Source organism: Streptopelia decaocto (assembly GCF_964273445.1).
Source record: "Streptopelia decaocto genome assembly, chromosome: 1".
Classification (NCBI taxonomy): Eukaryota; Metazoa; Chordata; class Aves; order Columbiformes; family Columbidae; genus Streptopelia; species Streptopelia decaocto.
Window position 1 is genome coordinate 75,346,770 of NC_138663.1, and position 24,122 is coordinate 75,370,891.

A 24,122-nucleotide genomic window follows, 5' to 3' on the forward strand; every position below is an offset into this window, starting at 1 on the left:
GGTCAAAAGAGTGTACGTTCAAAGGAGCCTTCAGGAATGGAGTGCTGGGATGGGAGGAGGCAGCTCTATGAATCTCTCAGCTCGGTTCTCGTGGCAGCCACCCAAGCAGTGTGAGTATCGGGGATTGTTCGCAAAGAGCAGAACACAATACAGCAAGTGGTTTCCCACCACAGTATAAAGCTTAATGTGTAGCAATAATTTGGTATCAAATTCCTTATTTTTTTTCCTTGTTTGCTTGTTAGTTTTTGGTGGTGCATTTCTAATTAGATGGTTTCCTCACAGAACAGCTGCAGGAACCTTATATCAGCCACTGTATGAACTGAAAGTGTGACATCACATCCACCTTAATCTGCCTGTTTCCTTCAGGTGCTCAGAGTCCGTCTCTCACCATTTCTTTTCAGGAAAAGGAAGTGTCAGTTCATAGAGTTACAGGTGCTCTGAGAAACAGTGATCTCTTGAAAGTCTTGTCCAGCTGAGCAGTGACTTCTGTGGTGTCTTGAAAGCAGGGACAGGTAAGTAGTATTTACCATTTCTGTGCAATGGCACGTGCGATTTCAGAGGAAGGTAGAGAGACGGATTTATTGTGTTTGTATGGTGAGATAAATTGACTGGCTCATGCAGCATCGAAAATGTCTTCCTATCCCGTGTAAATGCAGAAATATATTAATGTATTTCTAATTATATAGAAGTGCGCTTGTGTTGGAAATACCTCCATTTACTAAACTATGCATGCAGTCTTGAATCTTGCTCACTGTTAGATTAGAGCTGTCCATTGTGCCTGCTGAGTTGTCTGTCCTGTTACCTGTTTGGTTAAAGATTAAAGCTTTATAGATTTAGAACTCATCACGGAAGCAGTTGCACACGTCTGTTGACAAAGCTCCAGGAACATTCAGAAGGAGCATTCCTATTTCTTTGTCTTAGGGATTGCTGTTGCATGTATGTTTCTTGTTCAGTATGACCTGAAATTCTAGAAGATGATAGATAAGGTCTCGTATGCTGTTCCCAGAGTTTGTGTTGGACCACCATGCAGATGTGCCATTTGTGTGTCAAATGCTGTATATCCTTCCAAGTGGCAAGCACAACTTACGTGGACAAAACACATGAAGAGAACAGAGGATCAGTCTTAGTATCTGGTATGCCAAAAGGAGAGACTTGTCCTTCTTTTGTATTTGAAAGAGAGGGATCCAAAGATGGGCAGCAGTTTCTGATGTGGGACCTGAAAGTCCTGTGACAATATGGAGAAGCCAGGAGACTGTTCCAGAAATGACCAAAAGGCATAGTTAAAGTTGGGATGAAGGAAGGAGTGTTCTGCTCTACTGTGGCACTTTCCCAAGGCTCCTGGTTTGCTGCCTTTCCTGTCAGTGTCTTTTTCTTCTTTTCTCCCCTCAGATCACAACAGTTGTGCTGGGAGAGATGTCGAACTGCGTGCCAAAACTGACCACAGTGTTGCTGAGCCACAGGCCCACGGCTCTGTTTATCCTCACCATTTCATTTCTGTTCTTTGCCTCTGTCATGTTCCACTGGAGAACTGGGGAGGATGCTGAAGGCCAGGTCTACACCTTGCCTACTCAAAGCAGTCGTGAAGAGTTTTTGACTTCCCCTCCCCACACCATTGCTGGTGGGCCCCCTCCTTCCCCAGGAGATGTGTTTTTTGTGGAGACCTCTGAGCGAATTAACCCAAGTTACCTGTTCACGTGCTCTGTGGAGTCAGCGGCTCGGATGCACCCTGAGACACGGGTTGTGGTGCTCATGAAAGGCCTGGCAAAGGGGAATGTCTCATTGCCCAATCACTGGGCATTCTCATTGCTGAGCCGCTTCCCCAACATGGAGATCCGGCCCCTGGACTTGGCAGAGCTTTTCTCAGGAACACCTCTGGTAGAGTGGTACTCACAGCCTGAGCACCAGAAGGGACGTTTTTACTTAGCCCACCTCTCTGACGCCTGCAGAATTACCATCATGTGGAAATTTGGTGGCATCTACCTGGACACAGACTTCATTGTGCTGAAGAACTTGAAGAACCTCACCAATGCCCTTGGGCTCCAGACTCATGATGAACTGAATGGGGCCTTTCTGTCCTTCAAACCCAAGCATGAGTTCATGGAACTTTGCATGCAGGACTTTGTCGGTAACTACAAAAGCTGGATCTGGGGACACCAGGGCCCGCAGCTCCTAACACGTGTCTTCAAGAAGTGGTGCTCTATCAGTAATATCCAAAGTGGTATGATCTGCAAAGGAGTGAGTGCTCTGAGCCGTGAGGCTTTTTATCCTATTCCATGGCAGAACTGGAAGAAATTGTTTGAAGCAATCAGCTCCTCGGAGCTTCACAATCTCCTTAAGAACACCTACGCGGTGCACGTATGGAACAAACTGAGCCACGATGCAAGGCTAGAGATCACGTCCCAGGCTTTGCTGGCTCAGCTGTATTCTCAGTTCTGCCCTGCCACATCTGCACAGATGAAAAAGGACTTTGAAGAGCAGTCAAGGCCTGTAATGTGACCTGCTGCAGGGAAGTTTTCCAACCTGAAGGAAACTGAGTGCCTTCCAGAGTGTTGGTTTCTAGCCCACAGAGCAGGTATTCTGTGTGACACACAGCTCAGTCATTTTTATACCATTTCTGATATCTGCCTCAGATATCAGATTGCAGAATAATAGAATAATAGAACCATAGAATAATAGAATGTCCTGAATTGGAAATGACACACAAGGATCAAGTCCAGCTCCTGTCCCTGCATATGAGAACTCCACAGTTCACACCATGTGTCTGAGGGCGCTGTCTAGTCTCTTCTTGAACACTGTCAGGCTTGATGATTGAGATGACAGTACTTCACAAATGACAAACTGACGTAGAGCCAATGCTACCTTCCACTCCAACAGAAATAAATAAAAAGGAGAACTGGGCACCTTCTTTCTCTGTGCATTTCTAACCCACAGACCAACTACATATAGTTCATGAGGCCATGCAGTGCAGCAGCTGTTTCTCTCCTGTGTCCCTACTCCACAGCTTAGCCAGTCTAATTCTCCTCACCTCTGTGATCATGCTTAGGCAACCCTGCTCCTGAGCAGGGTCTCACACCAGCTTTGAACTGGGGCATCCGGGTGCTCTGAAATTTTCAGACTTATGGTTGGCCATGTTAAGGGCACCTCAATCAATGTTACCAAAATGGAAAGGAGGCTTTCCCAATGATTTTCAAGCTTCCATTCCAAAAAGGGCATTCTCAAGGGAAGAGGAGATAAGATGAGTAGCACTATCTTAACATGGGCAAAGGGTAACTGTGGGAACAGCAGTTCCAGCTAAAGGGCCTTGGACAGATTATGCAGAAGTATGCTTTTTATGAGTGTAAGAAGTGATAGCCCAGGCCAGTGAGAATGATATCTCGGGTCAGAAAACTGCCCCCATATGTATGATGTATAATGTCCTTGGGCCTGGTCTATGAATGAGTGGGAGCATAACTGAAACAAAGATAACATCAGTGTGGTGTGTTTTTAATAACAACTATTGGAAAAACATCTTATGTAACATCTTTGTCCAAGTCTGTATCTGTAAATCCTATAAATTGTAACTGACTAATAAAGAAGACCTCAGCCTGGCTCAGCTCTCTGCTCTGCCTGGCTCTGCACTCCTTCCTGAACAAGATCTCTGTCTGTGTGTGAATCTCTGTCTGAGTCCTGGTGTGCGTTGTTTCCAATCGCCGCAAATGGTGCCCCATGTGAGTGTGTGACCCCTGGAGGCTCTTCATCGAGCAGTGTGTTTGGCGGTGACCACGCAATCCGATGGGCGAGTAAATTTTATTTGTGGCCACATTAATCCCTACGGTATAGATAGGGACAAGCAGACCTCGTTGAACGAGATAGCTGTGGGATTGCGTTAGTATGGGGCAAGCCACTTCTCAGGAACATAAATTGTATTTGCAGGTTTTACTGCAGATATTATGTTTTTCTAGGTATCGTATTTCTGAGAAGCAGGTCACTTCACTCCTGGTACGGGTGAAAGAGAATTGTGCTTGGTTTCTGAGTGAGGGGACGTTTGACAGTAAAATTTGGAAACAGGTCAGGGAACAAAAGAATTCAGAACAGGCACAAAAGAATTCAGGTTTTGCAGTCCCCGATGGTTTGCATGTAACTTGGAGATTTGTGAACTCTGTGCTATCGCAGTTGCAGTTGGCAGAGCAAATAATGCAAGGGCAAACATGGCAGGATGGGCGGAAACACACAAATTAGCAGGTTGCTAATGATTTGAGTCTTGACAGCACTAATCCTTTTGAGTTAAGCTCTGTAGATCTCAAAAAAGAGTCAGTTTTACATCCATCATTAATGCCATCACAGCTGTGTAAAGATAAGGCAGAAATTTGTGTGGAGCTGGGTCAGGAGTCTAAAACTCTGCCCTCAGTACCTCCTTTGCCTGATTTTAATGATGCTTATACAGCACACAGTAACCCCTTCATGACTAAGACAGCAGAACACATAGGGGTGATGAAAAAATGCCGTGAAAGGGCTATGGAGCACGGCAATTTTTCTTTTGCCTTTCCAGTTATTTACAAACCACAACAACCACCAGAACATGACAGAATATCTTATACAATGGTTAAGGAGTTAAAAAAATCCATGCAAGAGAATGGGTTACACAGTCCTTTTACAATGGGAATTATTGAGGGTATTGGTGCCACGTACGTAATGACTCCATAGGATTGGAAATTGCTTGCTAAAACAATTTTGACACCAGTGCAATATTCTGTGTGGCAATTAGAGAATAAAGATCTTGTGACTGAACAGGTCATGGAAAATTTGTCATCAGGAGTAGGGATAAATCAGGATATGTTGCTAGGAACCGGACAGTATATCACTCCACAGGCGCAGGCTGAGCTTCCGCAGCAGGATTCTGAACGAGCAACTCGTCTTGCTGTTATGGTGTGGCGTCGGGTCCCGGAGGCAGGGCAGAGTGTAAACTCGTTTGCAACAATAAGACAGGGACCGCAGGAGTCTTATATAAACTTCATTGACAGACTGCAAACCACTATAGCAAGACAGGTTGAAATGAAGATGCAGCAAAACTTTTACTGCTTCAACTGGCACATGACAATGCTAACTCTGACTGGCAGGCTGCTTTGTTGTCGGTGAAAGGTAAAGCCACTGATATTGCGCAATATGTTAAGGTTTGTCAGAATGTAAGGACTGAAACATATCGGGCTTCGATATTAGCAGCCGCGTTGTCTCAGCTCAGTGTAAATCAAGTGAGTCTTAAATGTTTTATTTGTGGTAATGAGGGCCATGTCAGTAAACACTGTCCTCAACAGCACTATATAACACAGCAGTCATAGATGTCTTCCTTATTAACCTGTTTTCTTTGTAGGTATCTGTTTAAGCATACTACAGTTTAATAAGTCTTTGCTTGTTATATGGTACAGTAAGTTCACAGACTGCTAAATGATGAGAATCTGTTGACTCAAAATGTACATTTTGTGATTATACAGAAGACCATGAGTAATTCAGCTCTTTACTGCATGAATGTGATGATATGATTTCATATCTAACAGCTGTTACTTTTCTTTCTAGCATGCTAGCTTTATTCCAACATCCAGACTTGCGCAACTCTGTGATAGGCTGTGTCTCATCTTGTTGTACTAAATTTGGCTCTTTTGTATGCACACCGGATAAAGAATCCTGATGTTGGGATAACAGTTGTATCACCCCAGATGAGACACTAATAAAAGCCTTGCCCGGTCCAGCTTGCTAGGGCAGCAGGGGGGCAGGTGCCGATTGGGCTCCAGCGTGCACTGACCTGTTTTGTCAGGGAGATCCAGCGGTAACTCCACCTGTCTGAGCAGTAAGCGGTTCAAAGTTGCAATGCTAAAATCGAGATATTGTCTTGAATTGGTGTAATTGTGATCCATCTGCATATTTGAACTTGATATTTGGTTTGCATATCTGAGCTCAGTATTTTAATTTGCATATTTATATTTGGTACCAAAATAATTTTGTTTGAGGAGATAATTACAACATGGGAACTGGTTCCGCTACTAAAATACCACCTTGCTCCCCCCTTAGGATGCATCCTTACACATTAGAGTAATTGCTCATATTGTTATCATATAATAAATTGAGACCAGAAAATAATTGAAGTTGTTAACCTCTGATTCGCATTGAATTTATGTGTTTGTTGAAGGTATTGGAAAGAAAACTAAATGGTGTGATGGATGTGAACTTGGAGGAGGTTGTATTTTGCAGTTGCTAGAATATGACCTGATTTGGATCTAGGAAAATTAAAGTAATGGACTGATGGTTAATATGCTGTTTATTGACATCTGTGAGAAATTGGAGAAGGTACATGGGGCTGAGGAATGTAACTATTGCTCAGCTAATTAGAATTGCATATAGAGTGTATTATGGCTGGAATGAAATGGGAAAATAAAAAAGCAAAATATCCCAGGTCTGTGCTGTACTGTTTCAACATAAATTACAGGCCTGTGTCAAGCTTCTAGATAAACTTAGCTCCCAGGCAGCTCCCGGGCAGCTCCCACTTAGCACCAGCAATTAACGCCACCTGCGTGGCCTTGCCTGTATCTGAACTGCAGCAAGAAGAGAAAGAAAAAGAAAAAAACAAATAGAAAAACCTGGCTGCCTGCTTTCAAGGTGGTGAAAGGGGGGTTTTCTCTCCCCCCAACTGCAGCGATGTTATAATACTGAATGGAGCAGCCTGAGGGTAAAATTTAAAGGCATCCCTAGCAGATCTGTAGTTCTAATGAAACTGGGAAATTAAACCAAAAATTTTTTAATAGACTTACTCTGTGGTAACTAGTTGTAAAAGGCTTCTTAGTAAATTCACCATGATAGTAAAGAAAGAAAGAAAGAAAGAAAGAAAGAAAGAAAGAAAGAAAGAAAGAAAGAAAGAAAGAAAGAAAGAAAGAAAGAAAGAAAGAAAGAGAAGGAAGGAAGAGAGAGAAGGAAGGAAGAGAGAGAAGGAAGGAAGAGAGAGAAGGAAGAGAGAGAAGGAAGGAAGAGAGAGAAGGAAGAGAGAGAAGGAAGAGAGAGAAGGAAGAGAGAGAAGGAAGGAAGGAAGGAAGGAAGGAAGGAAGGAAGGAAGGAAGGAAGGAAGGAAGGAAGGAAGGAAGGAAGGAAGGAAGGAAGGAAGGAAGGAAGGAAGGAAGGAAGGAAGGAAGGAAGGGAAGGAAGGGAAAGAGAGAGAGAAAGAGAGAGAGAGAGAAAGAGAGAGAGAAAGAAAGAGAGAGAGAAAGAGAGAGAGAAAGAGAGAAAGAGAGAAAGAGAGAAAGAGAGAGAGAAAGAGAGAGAGAAAGAAAGAGAGAAAGAAAGAGAGAAAAAAGAGAGAAAGAAAAAGAGAGAGAAAGAAAAAGAGAGAGAAAGAAAGAGAGAAGAAAGAAAGAGAGAAAGAGAGAAAGAGAGAAAGAGAGAAAGAGAGAGAGAAAGAAAGAAAGAAAGAAAGAAAGAAAGAAAGAAAGAAAGAAAGAAAGAAAGAAAGAAAGAAAAAGAAAGAAAGAAAGAAAGAAAGAAAGAAAGAAAGAAAGAAAGAAAGAAAGAAAGAAAGAAAGAAAGAAAGAAAGAAGAAAGAAAGAAAGATCATTTTTTGAAACCAGTGGAATGCCAAATTTGAAACAAAGTTTTAACCAATGAATTCTTATATTTGCCAGAAAGCCCTATAGCTCTCTTGGGTCAAAATTTGTTAAGTAAATTGTAAGCTCAAATAACTTTTCTGAGAATTCTGTCTTATGTAACATCTTAGTCCAGGTCCGTATCTGTAAATCTTATAAATTGCCACTGACTAGTAAAGAAGGCCTCAAGCTGGCTCAGCTCTCTGCTCTGCCTGGCTTTGCACTCCTTCCTGAACAAGATCTCTGTCTGTGTGTGAATCTCTGTCTGAGTCCCGGTGTGTGTTGTTTCTAATCACTGCAGGTAACTACAGCCTTGTTGAGAGAAATGAAAAATCCATGCAGGAGAAGTTTTCCCCACACAAGTTTAGGTACCTCTTTTTCAAGTTTATCAACAACAGAAAATTGTATCTTATAATATGAAGAAACATTGAAATAAGGCATTTGGACACTTGTGTACGTACAAAATTGGATGCTGGATATTCAGTGGCCTGCTGCAACTTGTGACCTATCATACATTTAGTCACGTTTGCACTACGCTGAGCTGGCAAGGAGTGAAATGGCTGCTCGTTTAATCTGGTACCCACTCCTCCTTCACAGTTCCCTGGGACTGGTAGCAGCAACCCTGACACCCTCTGCACCCACACCTCGGTGCTATTCCATGCTCTCCAGCAGACACCCAGCAATTCCTCTGATTCCTCCCTTATTCCCCCAAGAATGACCTGGGACCTATCTCCCCTTCTCCTTGTGGCAAGTCCCCAGGCCATATGCACAAGTGGTCGTACTCACAAAGAAACATCCTGGGTAGAGGGGAGCTCAGGACATCTCTAATCCTGTTCAAAGTGTGGTCAGCACTGAACTCAGACTGTATTGCTCCAGGTGTCATCTTGCTGGGTCTTGAAAACCTTGAGAGGGGACATTGCACAGCTTCTCTGGGCATCCCGTTCTGGTGGCATTTGTCCTTGTTGAATTTCATGATGTTTCTTCCTTAGTCTTTTCCTCCCACCTGCTGAGGTCCAGCTGAACAGAAGCCCTGCACTTGATCACACCAACTTCATCACCACAGTTTCCTGACATCTGTAAAACCGGAAAGGTCACAGTCTAGATCCTCTTCTGGGCCACTGATAAAGATATTAAATGTCATAGGACTCAAGACAGAGACCTGGGAGACTCCACTGGTAACCAATGTCCAGGCAGTGTGGACCATTGATGTGTTCTCTGTACTGTTCCCTCTCCTAAGTGATTCTTTGTCATTAGGAAGTCCTGCCTACGCCAGTTGTGGAGATGACCAATCATAGGCAACTCTCTAGCAGATGGCAGGTTTGCAGACAGTGGGTTTGCAGACATCTTTTCCTACAGTACCATGCTACCCCAAATCCACATGTGACTTAGCAGCTGGTTGCCTGCAAATCAATTGTGTAGTCTTTCCCAGGCAAAAGGTGGTTAACATCCACATCACACATCTCACTGAAAACTTTAGAAAGTTCATGATTTAAGGCCTTCCTGCAAAGAAATCCAGAGAAACACATGTGTTGAAAAAAGACACATGCTGCTATTTCTGCAGGTCACTTCTAGAGTCTTCTAATGTCACTCAGTCTTGTACATAGTAGCTTGTCATCAGGAGAGCTGGTCAGCACTGCTTTAAAAACCATAGAGCCTACTGTTCATGTTCATATCTAAAGAATACAGGTAACCTGTAAGGAAACTTGAGCCTTTCCTACGGTTATTTTACAGCATATTTTAACAAAGTTCTTTTTAATAAGCCTTCCTGCAGTTTTCTATTCACTGAAATAAAAATGAAGATGGTGTTTCATTCAGGAGGCTTCCATGTACATACCATGATTCAGGAAAAGAAGTGCAGAAATTTATCCACAGTGGGCATTTCTTTCAATTAGGCTCTTGGGCAATTTGCCCTGATTTTAACAAGTGATTCTCCCAGACTGAACCAAGGCACCGTCAAGCCCAACTCTGAACCTCCTAACTGAGAACTCCTATGTCTTCTCCTTCTAGTCTGGCCAGGAGGGAGATACTTACTGCACCCTCCTGCCAGTGGTAAACTCCATGGTCTCTAGCAGGAAGAGCAAACATATATAGTGGTAAGGTCACAAAGAGTCTTCTGATGTGGCAGCCTTGATGTGAGGCAGATTAAGAACCAGGAAGACCAAAAGTGAGGCAGGCGGTGCCCGTCCTATTGTTGGCAGGGAGGGAATAGAAGTCATACAAGAAAAAAAGGTGTTAATCAAATAGTGGCAGAGGAGTCTAGAAGCAGAACAGCAAGCTTTTATGTGCCCTTTCCTGCCCTGGACTGCACTTTGTGGCTGGCTGGGAAACTGCTGGTTTAAACTCCATATGGAAAGAAAAAGCAAGTAGCAAACTGTGCTGCCTTTTTTTTTTTTTTTATTTTCAGATGATTGAGCAAACCTTTTTCTCCAGAATTGTCTGTTTAACTGTGGGACAGAATTCATACAGCCTAAGAGGAGAGTGCTGAAAAACATCAGCAATCTGCACTTAACTCCTTGAGAGTTTGTTGCCCAAAGGAATTCATATCCCTGAGTCAGGAGCCCAAAGCAGCCAGTTTACACTAATGCACCAGAGGAGAAGCTGCAGTAGCTGAGGAGCATGAAGAACATATATGATATTAATATCTTACTCAGCAATACTGAGAGTGGGGAAAACAGCCTCCTACAGAAGGGCAGGGCAGACAAGGGGAACTACTTGGGCTGCCACTCCTCAGCTATGCTGGAGGCACCGATGCTCCTTTTTCACTCTGGCTCTTTGGTGCTTTGAGTTCACTGGGGATGGGAAATCTACAAGATGACTTGAATTTTGAACTGAGCTTGAATAGGAGTCAGTGTCTGAAAGAAGGAAAAGGAATAAAAATTCTAGTAAATGGGAGGCAAAGCAGATGTTTGTTGCTAGGGTTAAACAGGAATTTGGAGGAAGAATTTTGCTGGGGACAAGTACTTGCATGGACCTTTCAGTGGAGAAGGCTGTGACAGAGGAGCTATCTTCAGTCCTTACCCAAACCCCAGGCTCTGCTTAAACAGAAGTGTGGCTGGTGGCATCTCATTATCAATACTGGTCATGCAGCCCAAACAAGGCACCTGTTCAACTTCACAGAGAGTTCTGGCTCACGACATATTGCAGAAGCCAGCAACAGCTGGATTTTTGTTTATTTTTAGCCATATCTTCACATTCTTTCCAGAGTCTTAAGAAGAGCAACTCCTTCTGTAAAGAGCTTACAGGCCAACTCTAAAAAGAAAATAGTTCACTTCAGCAGCTCAGCTGAAGTCCCGAGAACAGGATGGGCAAGTTCACAGAACAGAACCGGAGATGTTTCCCAAACTTCAAGCACCGCCTACATGCATGTTACCTTGGACTGACCTAACTGTTATTCCCTGTATTGAAAAAGATGCCAAAGTCATCTTTCCTCCTTTGCTCACAGCTTCTATCCCTTTCAGAAAGTACTAGGTCCACAGCTACTTCTTGCATTTCTGTTGGAGGCTATGCTTCAAACATATCTATGAACATTTGTTTCCTTCCCTGGTTTTTCTTCTCCCTGGATTACATTAAGCTGATCGAGCATCCCGCATGATGGAGAGCACCATTATTCTCTGTCCCCCTACTCCTCTCTGAGCCACACAGTCCTGTTCACAAGCCTGTGCCTGTAATTTTGGTGATCAGATGTGATTTGTTTTGATAGAAGGTCATCACATCTTCAGAAGCTGGTTCCATAAGGAAGCCCAGTAGTGAGCTGTTTACCTCAAAAAGAAGTGCAGCAGTCATCTGGCCTTGAGTCACCTCTAGACTGACACCCAACAGTGTACCTGAGAATGACACCTGACATATAAAGGAAGTTATCCTCAATGCACTCTAGGAGCCTCCTGGATTCCCTACGGCTTGCCATGCTCTTTTACAGCAGCCATAAGGGCCATTCAAGACAAGAGCCTGTGAGTGTAATGCCTCACGTAGATGGAGTAAGAATACTTCATCAAAAGTCTCTCCCTGATTGGGTGTCCTGTAGTAGACATCAATGACAAGGTTTCCTTTGTTGCCTCGGTCTCTGATTCTTACCCATAAGCATTCAACCTGCTCGTGGCTATTCCTCAGAGACAGCTCTTCATGCTCTATCTTTCTCTTGATGTGGAGGGCAACCCCTCCACCCTTCCTTCCTTGCCTGTCCCTTCTGAACAGCCTGTGGCCACTGAGAGCCACATTCCACTCGTGGGATTCGTCCCACTAAGTTTCAGTAATGGCCACTAAGTCGTCGTCTTCTAGCAGCATAGTGGCCTTCAGCTCCTCCTGTTTGTTGCCCATGCAGTGTGCATTGGTGTAGAGGCACTTCAGCTGGTCTGTTGGCCATGTCATCTTCTTAAAGGAACAACCTTTACTTCCTTTGAAGTATTTAACTGGTGTTTTCCTGTTGGCTTCTATTACTTCAGGAGCCCCTGGCTCATCTCCATAAGACTTCAAGTGTGCTTCAGTGAGGCCAACACATATCAGGGCTACCGACTGAGGGTCCTCACTAGCACCCCACCTCTCTAACCTTAGTGTCTTCTCCCATAGCCTGTCACAGGCGAGCCTGATATTGTCTCCCTCCCCCATCATGTCTACTTTAAAGTTCTGTCAATGAGCCCAGAGAGATCAAGTGCAAAGACCGTCTTCCTCCTTTGAGAAAGGTGAACCCCATCCAACACCAGCAAACCTGGTGCTGTTTACAGCATGCAATTAACAGAAAGTCCAAAATTATGGTGGTGACATCAGCCACAGCGCCGTGTATAAATAGAACGAGGATCCCTTCCCTGCAACATCAAGGACTACCGAAGCACAGCAAGAGAGACCAAAATCCACTTCTGTTCCACATTTGAAACATGTACAGTTTGAGGCAGATATCAGAAATGGAATGAAAATCACTGAGCTGTCACACAGAATACCTACTCTGTGGGCTAGAAACCAACTCTGTGGAAGGCACTCAGTTTCCTTCAGGTTGGAAAACTTTCCTGTAGCTAACAGCACACACATCACATCACAGGCCTAGACTGCTCTTCAGACTCCTTCATCTGTGCAGATGTGGCAGGGCAGAACTGAGAATACAGCTGAGCCAGCAAAGCCTGGGACGTGATCTCTAGCCTTGTCCCATGGCTCTTCTTCTTCCATACATGCACCGCATAGGTGTTCTTAAGGAGATTGTGAAGCTCCAAGGAGCTGATTGCTTCAAATAATTTCTTCCAGTCCTGCCATGGAATAGGATAAAAAGTCTCAGGGGGCAGAGCACTCACTCCTTTGCAGATCATACCATTTTAGATATTACTGATGGAACACCACTTCCTGAAGACACGTGTTACAAGTTCTGGGCCCTGGCACCCCCAGATCCACCCATTGTAGTTATCAACAAAGTCGTGCATGCAAAGTTCCATGAACTCATGCTTGGGTTTGAAGGACAGAAAGGCCCCATTCAGTTCATCATGAGTCTGGAGCCCAAGGGCATTGCTGAGGTTCTTTAAATTCTTCAGCACAATGAAGTCTGTGTCCAGGCAGATGCCACCACATTTCCACATGATGGTAATTCTGCAGGCATCAGACAGGACGGGTGAGAAATAAGGCTCCCAACGGTGCTGTGCCTGCAAGTACCACTTTGACAGAGGCGTTCCGAGAAAAGCTCTGCCAAGTCCAGGGGCCAGATCTCCACGTTGGGGACGCAGCTCAGCAATGAGAATGGCCAGTGGCTGGGCAATGAGACATTCCCCTTTGCCAGGCCTTTCATGAGCACCACAACCCGTGTCCCAGGGTGTGCCCGGGCTGCTGATTCCACAGAGCACGTGAACAGGTAACTTGGATTAATTTGCTTGGAGGTCTCCACAAAAAACACATCCCCTGGGGAAGGAGGGGGCCCACCAGCAATGGTGTGGGGAGGAGAAGGAAAAAACTGTTCACACCTGATTTCTGTGGGTGAGATGTAGAGTTGGCCCTCAGTGTCCTTCCCAGTTCTCTGGCAGAACATGACAGAGGCAACAAGCAGAAATGAAATGGTGAGGATAAACAGAGCCCCAGGCCTGTGGCTCGGCAGCACTGTGGTCAGTTTTGGCAGGTAGTTGGACATCCTGAGCAGTCCCGCTCCTGTCAGAACCTGCTCTCCCAGCACAACCGTTGTGATCTGAAGGGGAGGAAAGAAGAAAAAGACACTGACAGGCAAGGCTGGAGACCATGAGCCTTGGGACAGTGCCATGGCAGAGTATAACCCGTCTTCTTTCACCGTATGCCTTTTCGTCATTTCTGAAACAGTATTCTGCATTAGCATCAGCATTAGTATCAGCATTTTTACCCTTTCCTCCCCTTAATGTGAAGGACAGCAGAACCTCACTTCTGCCTCCATTGACAGATAGTGTTTGCTAACCCTACTGTTATCAACCTAGGATACAAAAGACATGCTGGCTGTCACTTGCTCAACTCTGCCACTTGAATCACCTGGTGAAGGATATGCAGTCCTCGCTCCACCCTACCCTACCCTTACTTCTTCTCTTCCTCCTGCAGAAGGGAGGGGTGGAGATGAAGAGATTAGTAACAAGGGAGCAGTTAAAAAATAAGTAATTTTAGCTACATTCTCAGCATTAGCATCAGCATTTCTGCCCTTACCTTCCCTGAAGTGAAGGACAGCAGAAGCAACATCTCCTGGATCCACCACTGGGTCCCAAACATCAGTGCGCCAAAGCATGCATAGAAGCAGCAAGGAGGACTGTGGCATTTAGGACAAGAGGCAACAGCTCAATTTGCACCAGGAGAGGTTTAGACAGAACATTAGGAGAAATTTAGTCACTAAGAGAGTTCTAAAGCATTGGAACAGGCTGCCCAGGGAATTGGTTGGGTCACTGTCCCTGGAGATATTGAAAAGACACATAGATATGAAGCTTAGGGACATGGTTTGGTGGTGGACTTGGCACTTTTGGGATTACAGTCGGACTCGATGATCTTAAAAATCTTTTCCAAACAAAATGATTCTATGATTGTAAGATTTATCCTGCCTCTCTCCGCTCCATTTCCAAATCTAATTCCCCATGCTCCAGGACAGACAGCTTCAGGAAACAGCAAGAAGCTTTAATCTTTAACCAAACAGCCAGTGAACAGGACAGAAAATCCAGCTGGCACAATGCCATTTGCTTTTCATCCCATCCCTGGTTACTGCAACTGGGTCACATACTAATCTCTCCGTGTAGTCAGAAAATGACTTTTGAGTTGCCCCGAGGGTTTTCCAAATGCAACAGCACGGAGCCACCGCTTTCCATGAGGCACTGGGGCTTCGGGAACAGAGGAGTGGCAGCCAACACACAAATCATCAGCTTTGGTTTCCCAGAACATTTTCTTCTCTTGCAGAGAAATGCCAGCATGTGCTGTGGGTGTTACAGACACAGAAAAAAAACACTTTGCATTTTGCATACCTGTTTCCCTCTCTCTCCACATCATAGCCTGTTGAATCCCATCAATCATTTTTAGCTTGGTAAGCTATAGAGGAGAAAGCAGGTCCAGGCTTAAGGGAACAGAGCCTTTGCCTGAAGAGACGGCATGAAAGTGCAGCTCTGATCTAACAGTGAGCAAGCTGCAATGTTACATGTGCATTTTCAGTAAGAGGAGGAACTTCCACTGCAAGCACACTTCTATATATTCAGAAGTACATTGCTGCTTTTGTAGCGGATAAGAGGACATTTTCGATGCTGCATTAGCCAGTCCATTTGTTTCACAAAACAAACACAGGAAATCTATCTCTCTACCTTCCTCCGAAATCGCAAGTGCCATTGCACAGCAATGGCAAATACTACTCACCAGTCCCTGCTTTCAAGACACCACAGAAGTCACTGCTCAGCTGGACAAGACTTTCAAGAGGTTGGTGTTTCTCAGAGCACCTATAACTCTAGGAGCTGGCAATTCCTTTTCCTGAAAAGAAATGGTGAGAGATGGACTCTGAACACCTGGAGGAAACAGGCAGTTCAAGGTGGATGTGACGTCACACTTTCTGTTCATACAGTTGCTGATATAAGGTTCCTGCAGCTGTGCTGTGAGGAAACCATCTAATTAGAAATGCACCACCAAATACAAAAAAGCAAACAAGAAAGAAATTGAAACCCCATTATTGCTACACATTAATCTTTATACTGTGGTAGAAAACCAGTTGCTGTTTTGTCTTCTACTCTTTGCGAACAATCCCCAGTGCTCATGCTGCTTGGGTGGCTGCCACAAGAACTGAGCTGAGAGATTCACAGAGCTGCCTCCTACCATCCCAGCACTCCATTCCTGAAGGCTCCTTTGAACGTACACTCTTTTGACCAATTAATAAAGTCATCCATTTGGGAATACTCCCTCATGTCAAATACTTCATTCAATGAGGTGTTCCTCATTTTATGATTGAGTTCCCCTTGTCCCTGTGCTCAATGGTAGTTGACTTTCCTTTACAGAAGACACATTGACATGATCAATAAATACCACCTTTATCCATGCAGCCACTAAGTTTAGAACTTAGTGCAGTTGACTACAACAAATGCCAGGCCTATTACTCTGCAGCTTCCCAAACCCCTTCCACCGCCCCAAATCCTTCCAAGCGCTGCAGCACCACGGACAGACTCAGATGATGCCAACACTGGGGAAGCTCTTTGGAAAGCACCTGAAGCTCTTCCCAGCCTTTTCATCCACGGAGCTCTCCAGGCATCAGGTCAGGCCCTACATAATCACAGAAGGGTTCAGTTTGGATGGTGCCTCTGGAGATCATTTGCCCAATCTCCCAGATCAAAGCAGAGGCACCTAGACTGGGTTGCTCAAGACCATGTCTGGGGACTCCACAGCCTCTCTCCAATCCACCTCACTGTGTTTATTTAGTCCACATTTCATCAGTATTTCTTACAAGGCTTCTATGGACACTGGTTCCTCTTCCTTGCATTTTTTGAAGATAGCAAGGACAGGAGTGACTTTTGCTTCATTCCACTTCCCCTGATCACTACAACCTTTTAAGCATAACAAAGAGCAGTCTCACAATGGCATCAGCCAGCTACCGCAGCACTTCGGGATGCATCCCATCAGGATCCATCATCTGTCTGCTCATTCAGTCCTGACATGTGTTCCAAGGACATGGTGATGTGCAAGAGGCTGTGGCATCCATACCCCACAAGGCGGGATTACAATGTTGAGAAATGTCCCAGTGTTCCTCTTACCTGTAGCCAGATGCAGAAATTAATCTTCATAGAACCATAGAACCATTTAGGTTGGAAAAGACCTTTAAGATCATCAAGTCCAACTGTTAAGCCAGTACTGCCAAGTCCATCACTAAACCAGGTCTGTCATCAACACATCTACATATCTTTTAAATACCTCCAGGGATGGTGAGACAACCACTTCCTTGGACAGCCTACTCCAGGACATGACAACCCCTGCCATGAAGACATTTTTCATAATATCCAATCTAAACCTCCCTGGTGCAACTTGAAGGCTGTTTGCTCTTGTGCTATTGCTTGCTACTTGGGAAAAGAATCTGTCACCCACCTTGCTACAACCTCCTTTCGGGTAATTGTTGAGAGCCATAAAGTCTCCCCTCAGCCTCCTTTTTCCAGGCTGAACAACCCCAGTTCCCTCAGCCGCTCCTCATCAGACTTGTGCTCCAGATCTCTCATCAGATTCATCACCCTTCTCTGAACTCCTTCCAGCACCTCGATGTCTTTCTTGTAGTGAGGGCCCCAAAACTGAACACAGTATTCAAGGTGGGCCTCACCAGTGCCGAGTACAGGAGGACAATCACTTCCCGAGTCCTCCTGGCCGTGCTCTTCCTGATAAAAGCCAGGATGCTGTTGGCCTTTTTGGCCACCCGGGCACTTTGCTGGCTCATATTCAGATGGCTGTTGACCAACAGCCCCAGATCCTTTTCTGCTGGGCATCTTTCCAGCCACTCTTCCCCAAGCCTGTAGCATTGCATGGAGTTGTTGTGACCCAAGTGCAGCACACAGCATTTAGCCTTCCTGAACCTCATATAACTACGCTCAGCCCAACAATCCAGCCTACCTAGATTGCTCTGTAGAGCCTTCCTACCCTCAAGCAGATCAACGCTCCCACCCTACTTGGAGTCATCTGCCGGTCTTCCCAAACGGCATATCCAGACAGAGCTTGTGGAGAGCATTGCTGTTCCTCTTCTCTCCTGCTGAGGACAAGCCAGCCCTAGGCAGACCTCAATTCCCAACACGTGTTTGATTAAGGCAGGTAACAGCTCTTTCCCTCATGAAGGGCTCTTACATGGCTTTGCACCACAGCCTTCCTGGACTACACATTTGGCAGCAGGGAGTGAGGAGGCCAGAAGAAACAGGGAGGAGATGAGCAGGGGAAAAAAGAGGACCTTTTTAAGTAAATACTGTCCAGAAAGAGTCTTTACGAGATGACTGTGTGAGCTGCTAAACAAATTCTTTGTTTTGGCAGGGATAAATTTGTCTTTCTTCTGATCCTCATGGAAATCTTTAACAATATTGTGGTAGCACTCAGCAGAGAAAAGAGAGAGAAAAGGCTTCTATTTTATAAAATTAAGTGACTTTGGAGTTTTGAAACACACTTACTGAATGCAGGAATAGAGTTAGTAGAATTATATTTATTAAATAAATATGAGGATTGAAATCTGTATGTACACGCTCTAACCCTCTCCTGAGTAGACATCTTGAGCTTACCCACATGAGCTCATGTGATATTGCAAAACATTTCTAGAGGAGGAAAGATCAAACAGAGCCCTACAGTCCTTTATAAACACAGGACAAATCTGCCAAGAGCTGACCAAGAACAAGCAGCAGGGAGGAGTAGCTGACAGGCCAGAAGGCTGTGCTGCGATACAGCGAGACCTGGACAGGCTGGAGAGCTGGGCAGGGAAAAATTTAATGAAATATAAAAAGGGCAAGTGAGGAGTCTTGCATCTGGGTAGGAACAACCCCAGGTTCCAGTATAAGTTGGGGAATGACCTATTAGAGAGCAGCGTAGGCGAAAGGGACCTGGGGGTCCTGGTGGACAGCAGGATGACCATGAGCCAGCACTGTGCCCTTGTGGCCAGGAAGGCCAATGGCATCCTCGGATGCATTAGAAGGGGAGTGGTTAGTAGGTCGAGAGAGGTTCTCCCTCCCCTCTACTCTGCCCTGGTGAGACCACATCTGGAATATTGTGTCCAGTTCTGGGCTCCTCAGTTCAAGAAGGACAGGGAACTGATGGAGAGAGTCCAGTGCAGGACAACGAAGATAATGAAGGGAGTGGAGCACCTCCCTTATGAGTCAAAACTGAGGGAGCTGGGTCTTTTTAGCTTGGAGAGGAGGAGACTGAGGGGTGACCTCATTAATGTTCACAGATATATAAAGGGTGAGTGTCACGAGGATGGAGCCAGGCTCTTCTCGGTGACAACCCATGATAGGACAAGGGGTAATGGATAAAAACTGGAACACAAAAGGTTCCACTTAAATGAGAAGAAACTTCTTCTCAGCGAGGGTGCCAGAGCACTGGAACAGTCTGCCCAGGGGGGTTGTGGAGTCTCTTACTCTGGAGGCATTCAAGACCCAGCTGGACACATTCTTGTGTAACCTCATCTAGGTGTTCCTACTCCGGCAGGGGGATTGGACTAGATGAGCTTTCGAGGTCCCTTCCAATCCCTAACATCCTGTGATTCTGTGATTCTGTGAAGCAGCAGGCATGGCAGAAATGATGGATTTCCTGTAGAGTTGACAGATATGTAGAAAAAAATTAAAAGTACTGACATGCCCCTAGTATTTCACATACATTGGATGTACAACAGACAGCAGACTCCTATCTGCCACTGGTAAATGGGTCATCAAGAGTCTCATCCATTTCACTTTGTACTGGAACCACAGAAAAATTCATGTTTTGGATAAGGCACAAAAGGGTATTATACTGAGCTGAGGTTGTTGTGGAAACTACCTTCAAATGTCATGTAGCCTGATGACCCTCATGACATCCAAACTATATATGATGTTGCATTTTAGGCAAACACATAAAAACTGACAGGTTATCTTCAAGTCATTTCCACCATTAGCCAAAGAACGGGTCTCACTTGCAAAAGCTTTTATTCTCCTCAGGCGTTCTTCATTTATGTAGTGAAACAGGTGTCTGGCTGCGCTGCACTGGACAGCACTGTCACCTTGCTGTGTGGCACCTGGTTTTCCCTAGGAGAAAGTCCAGAGTAAAACAATGAAAGAAGCAAGATATCCTTAAAGGAGACAAGACCTGCCTTAATAATAATGAAAACCAAACCCATAATGCTATATACATCACAAATGATAAACAGAAGTAATGTAGAGCCAAGGCTGCCTCTCACCCCAACACAAATAAATAAAAAAGAGAACTGGGCACCTTCTTTCTCTGTGTATTTCTAACCCCCAGATCTACTGCATATAGTTTATGAGGCCATGCACTGCAGCAGCTATTTCTCTCCTGAGTCCCTACTCCACAGCTTAGCCAGTCTGATTCTCCTCACCTCTGTGATCATGCTTAGGCAACCCTGCTCCTGAGTAGGGTCCCTGAGGCTCAGCCTTTGTTTTCCCTTTCTGAATTCATGACCACAGCTCCAGCAACAACCCCACTGCCAGGAAGGTGCAGGGACAGTTCTGTGCAGCTCCACCAGCTTTGGACTGGGGCATCTGGGTGCTCTGAAATTTTCAGACGTCTGGTTGGCCATGTTTAAGGGCACTTCAATCAGTGCTACCAGTAAGATTTTCCCAATGATTTTCAAGCTTCTTTTCCAAAAAGGGCATTCTCAAGGAAAGAGGAGAGAAGATGAGTAGCACTTTGTTAACATGGGCAAGGGGTAACTAGAGACTGGTTCTGAGAAATGGAAAATCCATATGGGAGAATTTTTCCCCACACACGTTTTGGCCTGAGGTATGTACCCTTTTTTTTCAAGTTTACCAGCAACAGAAAATCAGATCTTATACTATAAAGCAACACTTAAATAAAGTGTTGGAGCACTGATATGAATACAAAATGGGATACTGGATATTCAGTGGCCTGCTGCAATTTGTGGCCAAAACATGTGGTCATGTTTGCACTACGCTGAGCTGGCAAGGAGTGAAATGGCTGCTCATCAAACCTGATACCCACTCCCCTAACAGTTCCCTGGGACCGGTAGCAGCAACCCTGGCACGCTCCTCACCCACACCTCTGTGCTCTTCAAGTTGCAACTCCTTTATTCACATTAGCAGAAAGAGCCTAGAAGGAATCCCAGAGAATTTCCATTTACAAGCGGCACCACCACTGGAGTCAGCAGGTTCAATTTAATCTTTGATAAAATTACAGGTCAGATCAGTAGCATTGCTAGCGATTTTATAACCAAACATGTACTTAAATCTACTGTAAAACTTCTGTCCTATGATTTAGCTGCTGAGCTAAGAAAAGTTTCTGGATCCCAAAGAGTGTAAAAGGGTGTGTTCACCAGTAGAAACGAAGCACGGATCAAAGGGAAATGAGATCAGTGTGGATTGTTCCTGGGTCTAATGCAGGCAGTGAGAAAACCCAAGCATCTTGAGAGCAGCCTTGCTAATTCCATGGGTTGGCTTTCTCTACTGAAGAGAGCAGGCAATGCTTTGTCAAACCCGTTGCACAGGGCAGTGCACATTTGCCATGCAGGAGCTGAGGGCAGGTTCCCCCAGCTCTCTGCTCCTCTTTTCCAGCACAAGGGAATGGGGATAGTATTTGGCACTTACATGTGAACATCCTTTCCAAAGGAACGGGGCAATAGACTTGCAGAAGACAGTCTGCCTAACAAAACTGCCACCTCAAGCATCAGATGTTGAGCTTTGCCAAGGTCAAGGACCAAGGAAACCCTGTGAATAAGGCCTGTTTCTAAAGCATGTAGGCATCTCTGTGTATTTCTGGCCTAAGTATTTTGCTTTTCTAACCAACGTGGCCAATGGAGAAGTGCTGGTTTGTTGCCTCCAGTCAGGTCCCTAAACTTCCCTGAAAAGGGAAAGGGCTCATTCAAAATTATTTTAAATGTCTTTGGTGGATCTAGAAAGGGTGAGCAAGAACATTGTGCATTACAGGCTTCCATACCAAAGCAGCCAGGGCTCACACATGCATGAAGAACACATTTGGGCTGGACAGACTCACTCAGGGAGTCATAGAATCATAGAATGTCCTGAGTTGGAAGGGATCCACAGGGATCATCGAGTCCAACTCCTGTCCCTGCATATGACAACCCCACAGTTCATACCATGTGTCTGAGGGCGTTGTCTAGACTGAATAAAAGCTGGCAGCTAGAACAAACATGGTGCAGATCTATAGCAGGCTCAGCCCTTTCCCTGGGGAAGCCAGAGTAGGCCTTTAGGTCATGTTTTGTACGTGGAGGATATAGAGAAGAGGAAAGATTCTGAGACAATGAATTTGCTGGACATCCCCATGGGAGCTTTGGCTATGGCTGCCAAGCTCCACAAACTGACTAACACTGAGAAGTAGTGGAGACATAGCCTAGGCTGGCCAGTGAGAACTTAGTCAGGTCAGAGCTCACAGAGGGCAGAGAGCAGGGACTTTGAGGTCTCCATGCCTCACCTGACAGATGGTCACCCACCAAGCTCTGTGGTCCCTGTGCCCAGCCTGTCTCTTAGTTATCTCCCCAGTTGCCTAAGCCTCAGCCTCTCAATTGTGAAGTCCTTCTCTCTAGCCAGTGGTGTTATAATCCCTCTGCTTACTCATGAGTTTCTGGTGCAGCAGCTGTCTTCAAAGAGAAAAGAGGATTACACTGTCAGGCATGTTTTTGCCATAGAAATTCCAGTAATAAGTAACTCCATTCCTGCAGCTAAATGTCTTTACCTAGACTGTGCAATGATGCAATCTCCTTACCTTTAGGTTAGTCTGTTAACCTGCTTTAATTTACTGGTGCTAATTCCCGGTTTTAATAGGTAAACAATGGCTGACTTGTGAATGGATGAACTGCCTGGACAGTCCGCAAACCCAGAGGTTGGGAGAAAGCAAGCGCTTGAGGACACAGGTGGTTCAGTATCCTTGTGTGAGCTGATGGGCTAAGGGAGGAAGTTTTCTATTGATTGACTGATTGATTTGTTGATTCATTGATTCGTTCATCCATTTTTAGTGATCACATTAGGACTGTCAAACATATGCCTTCTTTGATTTTGTAAAGAAAAACTGTGTTTAGGAATCATCATGTTCTGTTTACTGCAAGTAACATAACAATTAAAGAGCTTTGAAGCATTTCACATTTAGCACAGACACAAGGGCACATTTGCTTATTAGTCATTAATTTGTACACATCAATGTAAACCAAGATTTTAGGTGGTCTGGCAGAAACATCGTTTCTTGTTGCACAGGTCAGTTCTTGTACTTTTTGGATAAACGTCACCATTAATGATTCAGGCTGGTGGCCATCACTGACACAGATGAGATAGAATCATAGAATCATTTTGGTTGGAAGAGACCCTCAAGATCATCAAGTCCAACCGCTAACCTAACACTGCCACTAAACCATGTCCCTAAGAGCCTCATCTATACGTCTTTTAAACACCTCCAGGGATGGTGACTCAACTGCTTCCCTGGGCAGCCTGTTCTAGTGCCTGATAACCCTTTCTGTGAAGAAATTTTTCCTAATATGCAATCTGAACCTCCCCTGGTGCAACTTGAGGCCATTTTCCCTCGTCAATGGAGACGGAGTAGGTTCCCAGAAGGATTCTGAAGTACCAGTCCAGGGCAGCCTGGCACCCAGGCACCTTTCTCCTTACTCCAGGTGTATGCAAGTGCTGGCCCCGCAGCAGTACAAGCAGGGCATTTAAGGCTTGGGAAGTTTATTTGATATAATAATGAATTATGACGTTGACATACAGAAGACATCCTCATCTGGAAAGATAACCGAGCTCCAGTTGCTGGTTAGGGAAGGAAGGTTCTTTGACTCTACCTGTGCTTTCCCCCATTGTTATTTATGCAGTTAATAAAGGGCAAAAGGGCGTTATGCATGCGATATAAAGATACCATAAGTAGGGGCTCACAGAAGCGGCAGCACCGGTGAAAATCACGCGTGTGCGTGCCCTGCGGGGGTGGGCAGGGGCACGGGAGGCAAACACCCCGGGGAAAGCGGCGAAAGCGCAACTACCGGGCTTCATTTTTTTTTTTTTTCGTGATTTCTCCGCCTCCCGCTGCGACCGGGAGGTTCCGCCCGCGGGCGGCCGCGCCCCGAGGCCACTTCCCCCAGCGTCGCCTCGGGTTCTCGCTACGCGAGTCCGCGGTTCCCCCCCAGCGCCCTGCCGGGGCCGCGCTGCCCTAAACAGCGGGGTCGATGCCTCTTCCACCCCACTCCCCACCTCCCCCCGCCTCCTCAAGGGGAAGCGGTCCCGCCGCCTCTTCACCGGGCAACAGGCCCAGCGCCCGCGCCCCAACCTCCGGCCCCGCCCCGGGCGCAGCCGCCACCGCCCCGGGGACCTCTGCGGGGACCGGGCGCCCCCTGGCGGCCGCGCCGCGCCGCACCCCAGTCGGCCTTAGCGGGGGCCGGCCGTGGGCCCGCGCAGAGAG

General features: G+C 45.6%; 3 protein-coding genes across 3 annotated transcripts in view; 1 reads left to right on the forward strand and 2 right to left on the reverse strand.

The window, feature by feature from the left end:
- LOC309451822 (poly(U)-specific endoribonuclease-like) overlaps positions 1-20,097 on the reverse strand; it is a gene marked incomplete at both ends in the record, with an annotated part of 53,106 nt that extends 33,009 nt beyond the window's left edge. The window contains 2 exon segments of the mRNA XM_082075912.1: positions 19,663-19,774; positions 20,086-20,097. Coding sequence (XP_081932038.1) covers positions 19,663-19,774; positions 20,086-20,097 — 124 coding nt within the window.
- LOC309453035 (lactosylceramide 4-alpha-galactosyltransferase-like) lies at positions 405-3,588 on the forward strand. The gene is made up of 2 exons (XM_082076128.1): positions 405-512; positions 1,390-3,588. Exon 2 carries the CDS (start codon positions 1,414-1,416, stop codon positions 2,494-2,496), a length of 1,083 nt encoding a protein of 360 aa, XP_081932254.1. The 5' UTR covers positions 405-512; positions 1,390-1,413; the 3' UTR covers positions 2,497-3,588.
- Positions 12,620-15,526, reverse strand: LOC309453036 (lactosylceramide 4-alpha-galactosyltransferase-like; the record flags this gene model as incomplete). The annotated part of the gene is given in 4 exon segments (XM_082076129.1): positions 12,620-12,898; positions 12,902-13,251; positions 13,254-13,752; positions 15,414-15,526. Coding segments are annotated over 3 exon segments (1,074 nt in total). The 5' UTR covers positions 13,699-13,752; positions 15,414-15,526.
- Positions 20,098-24,122: the final 4,025 nt, after the last annotated feature.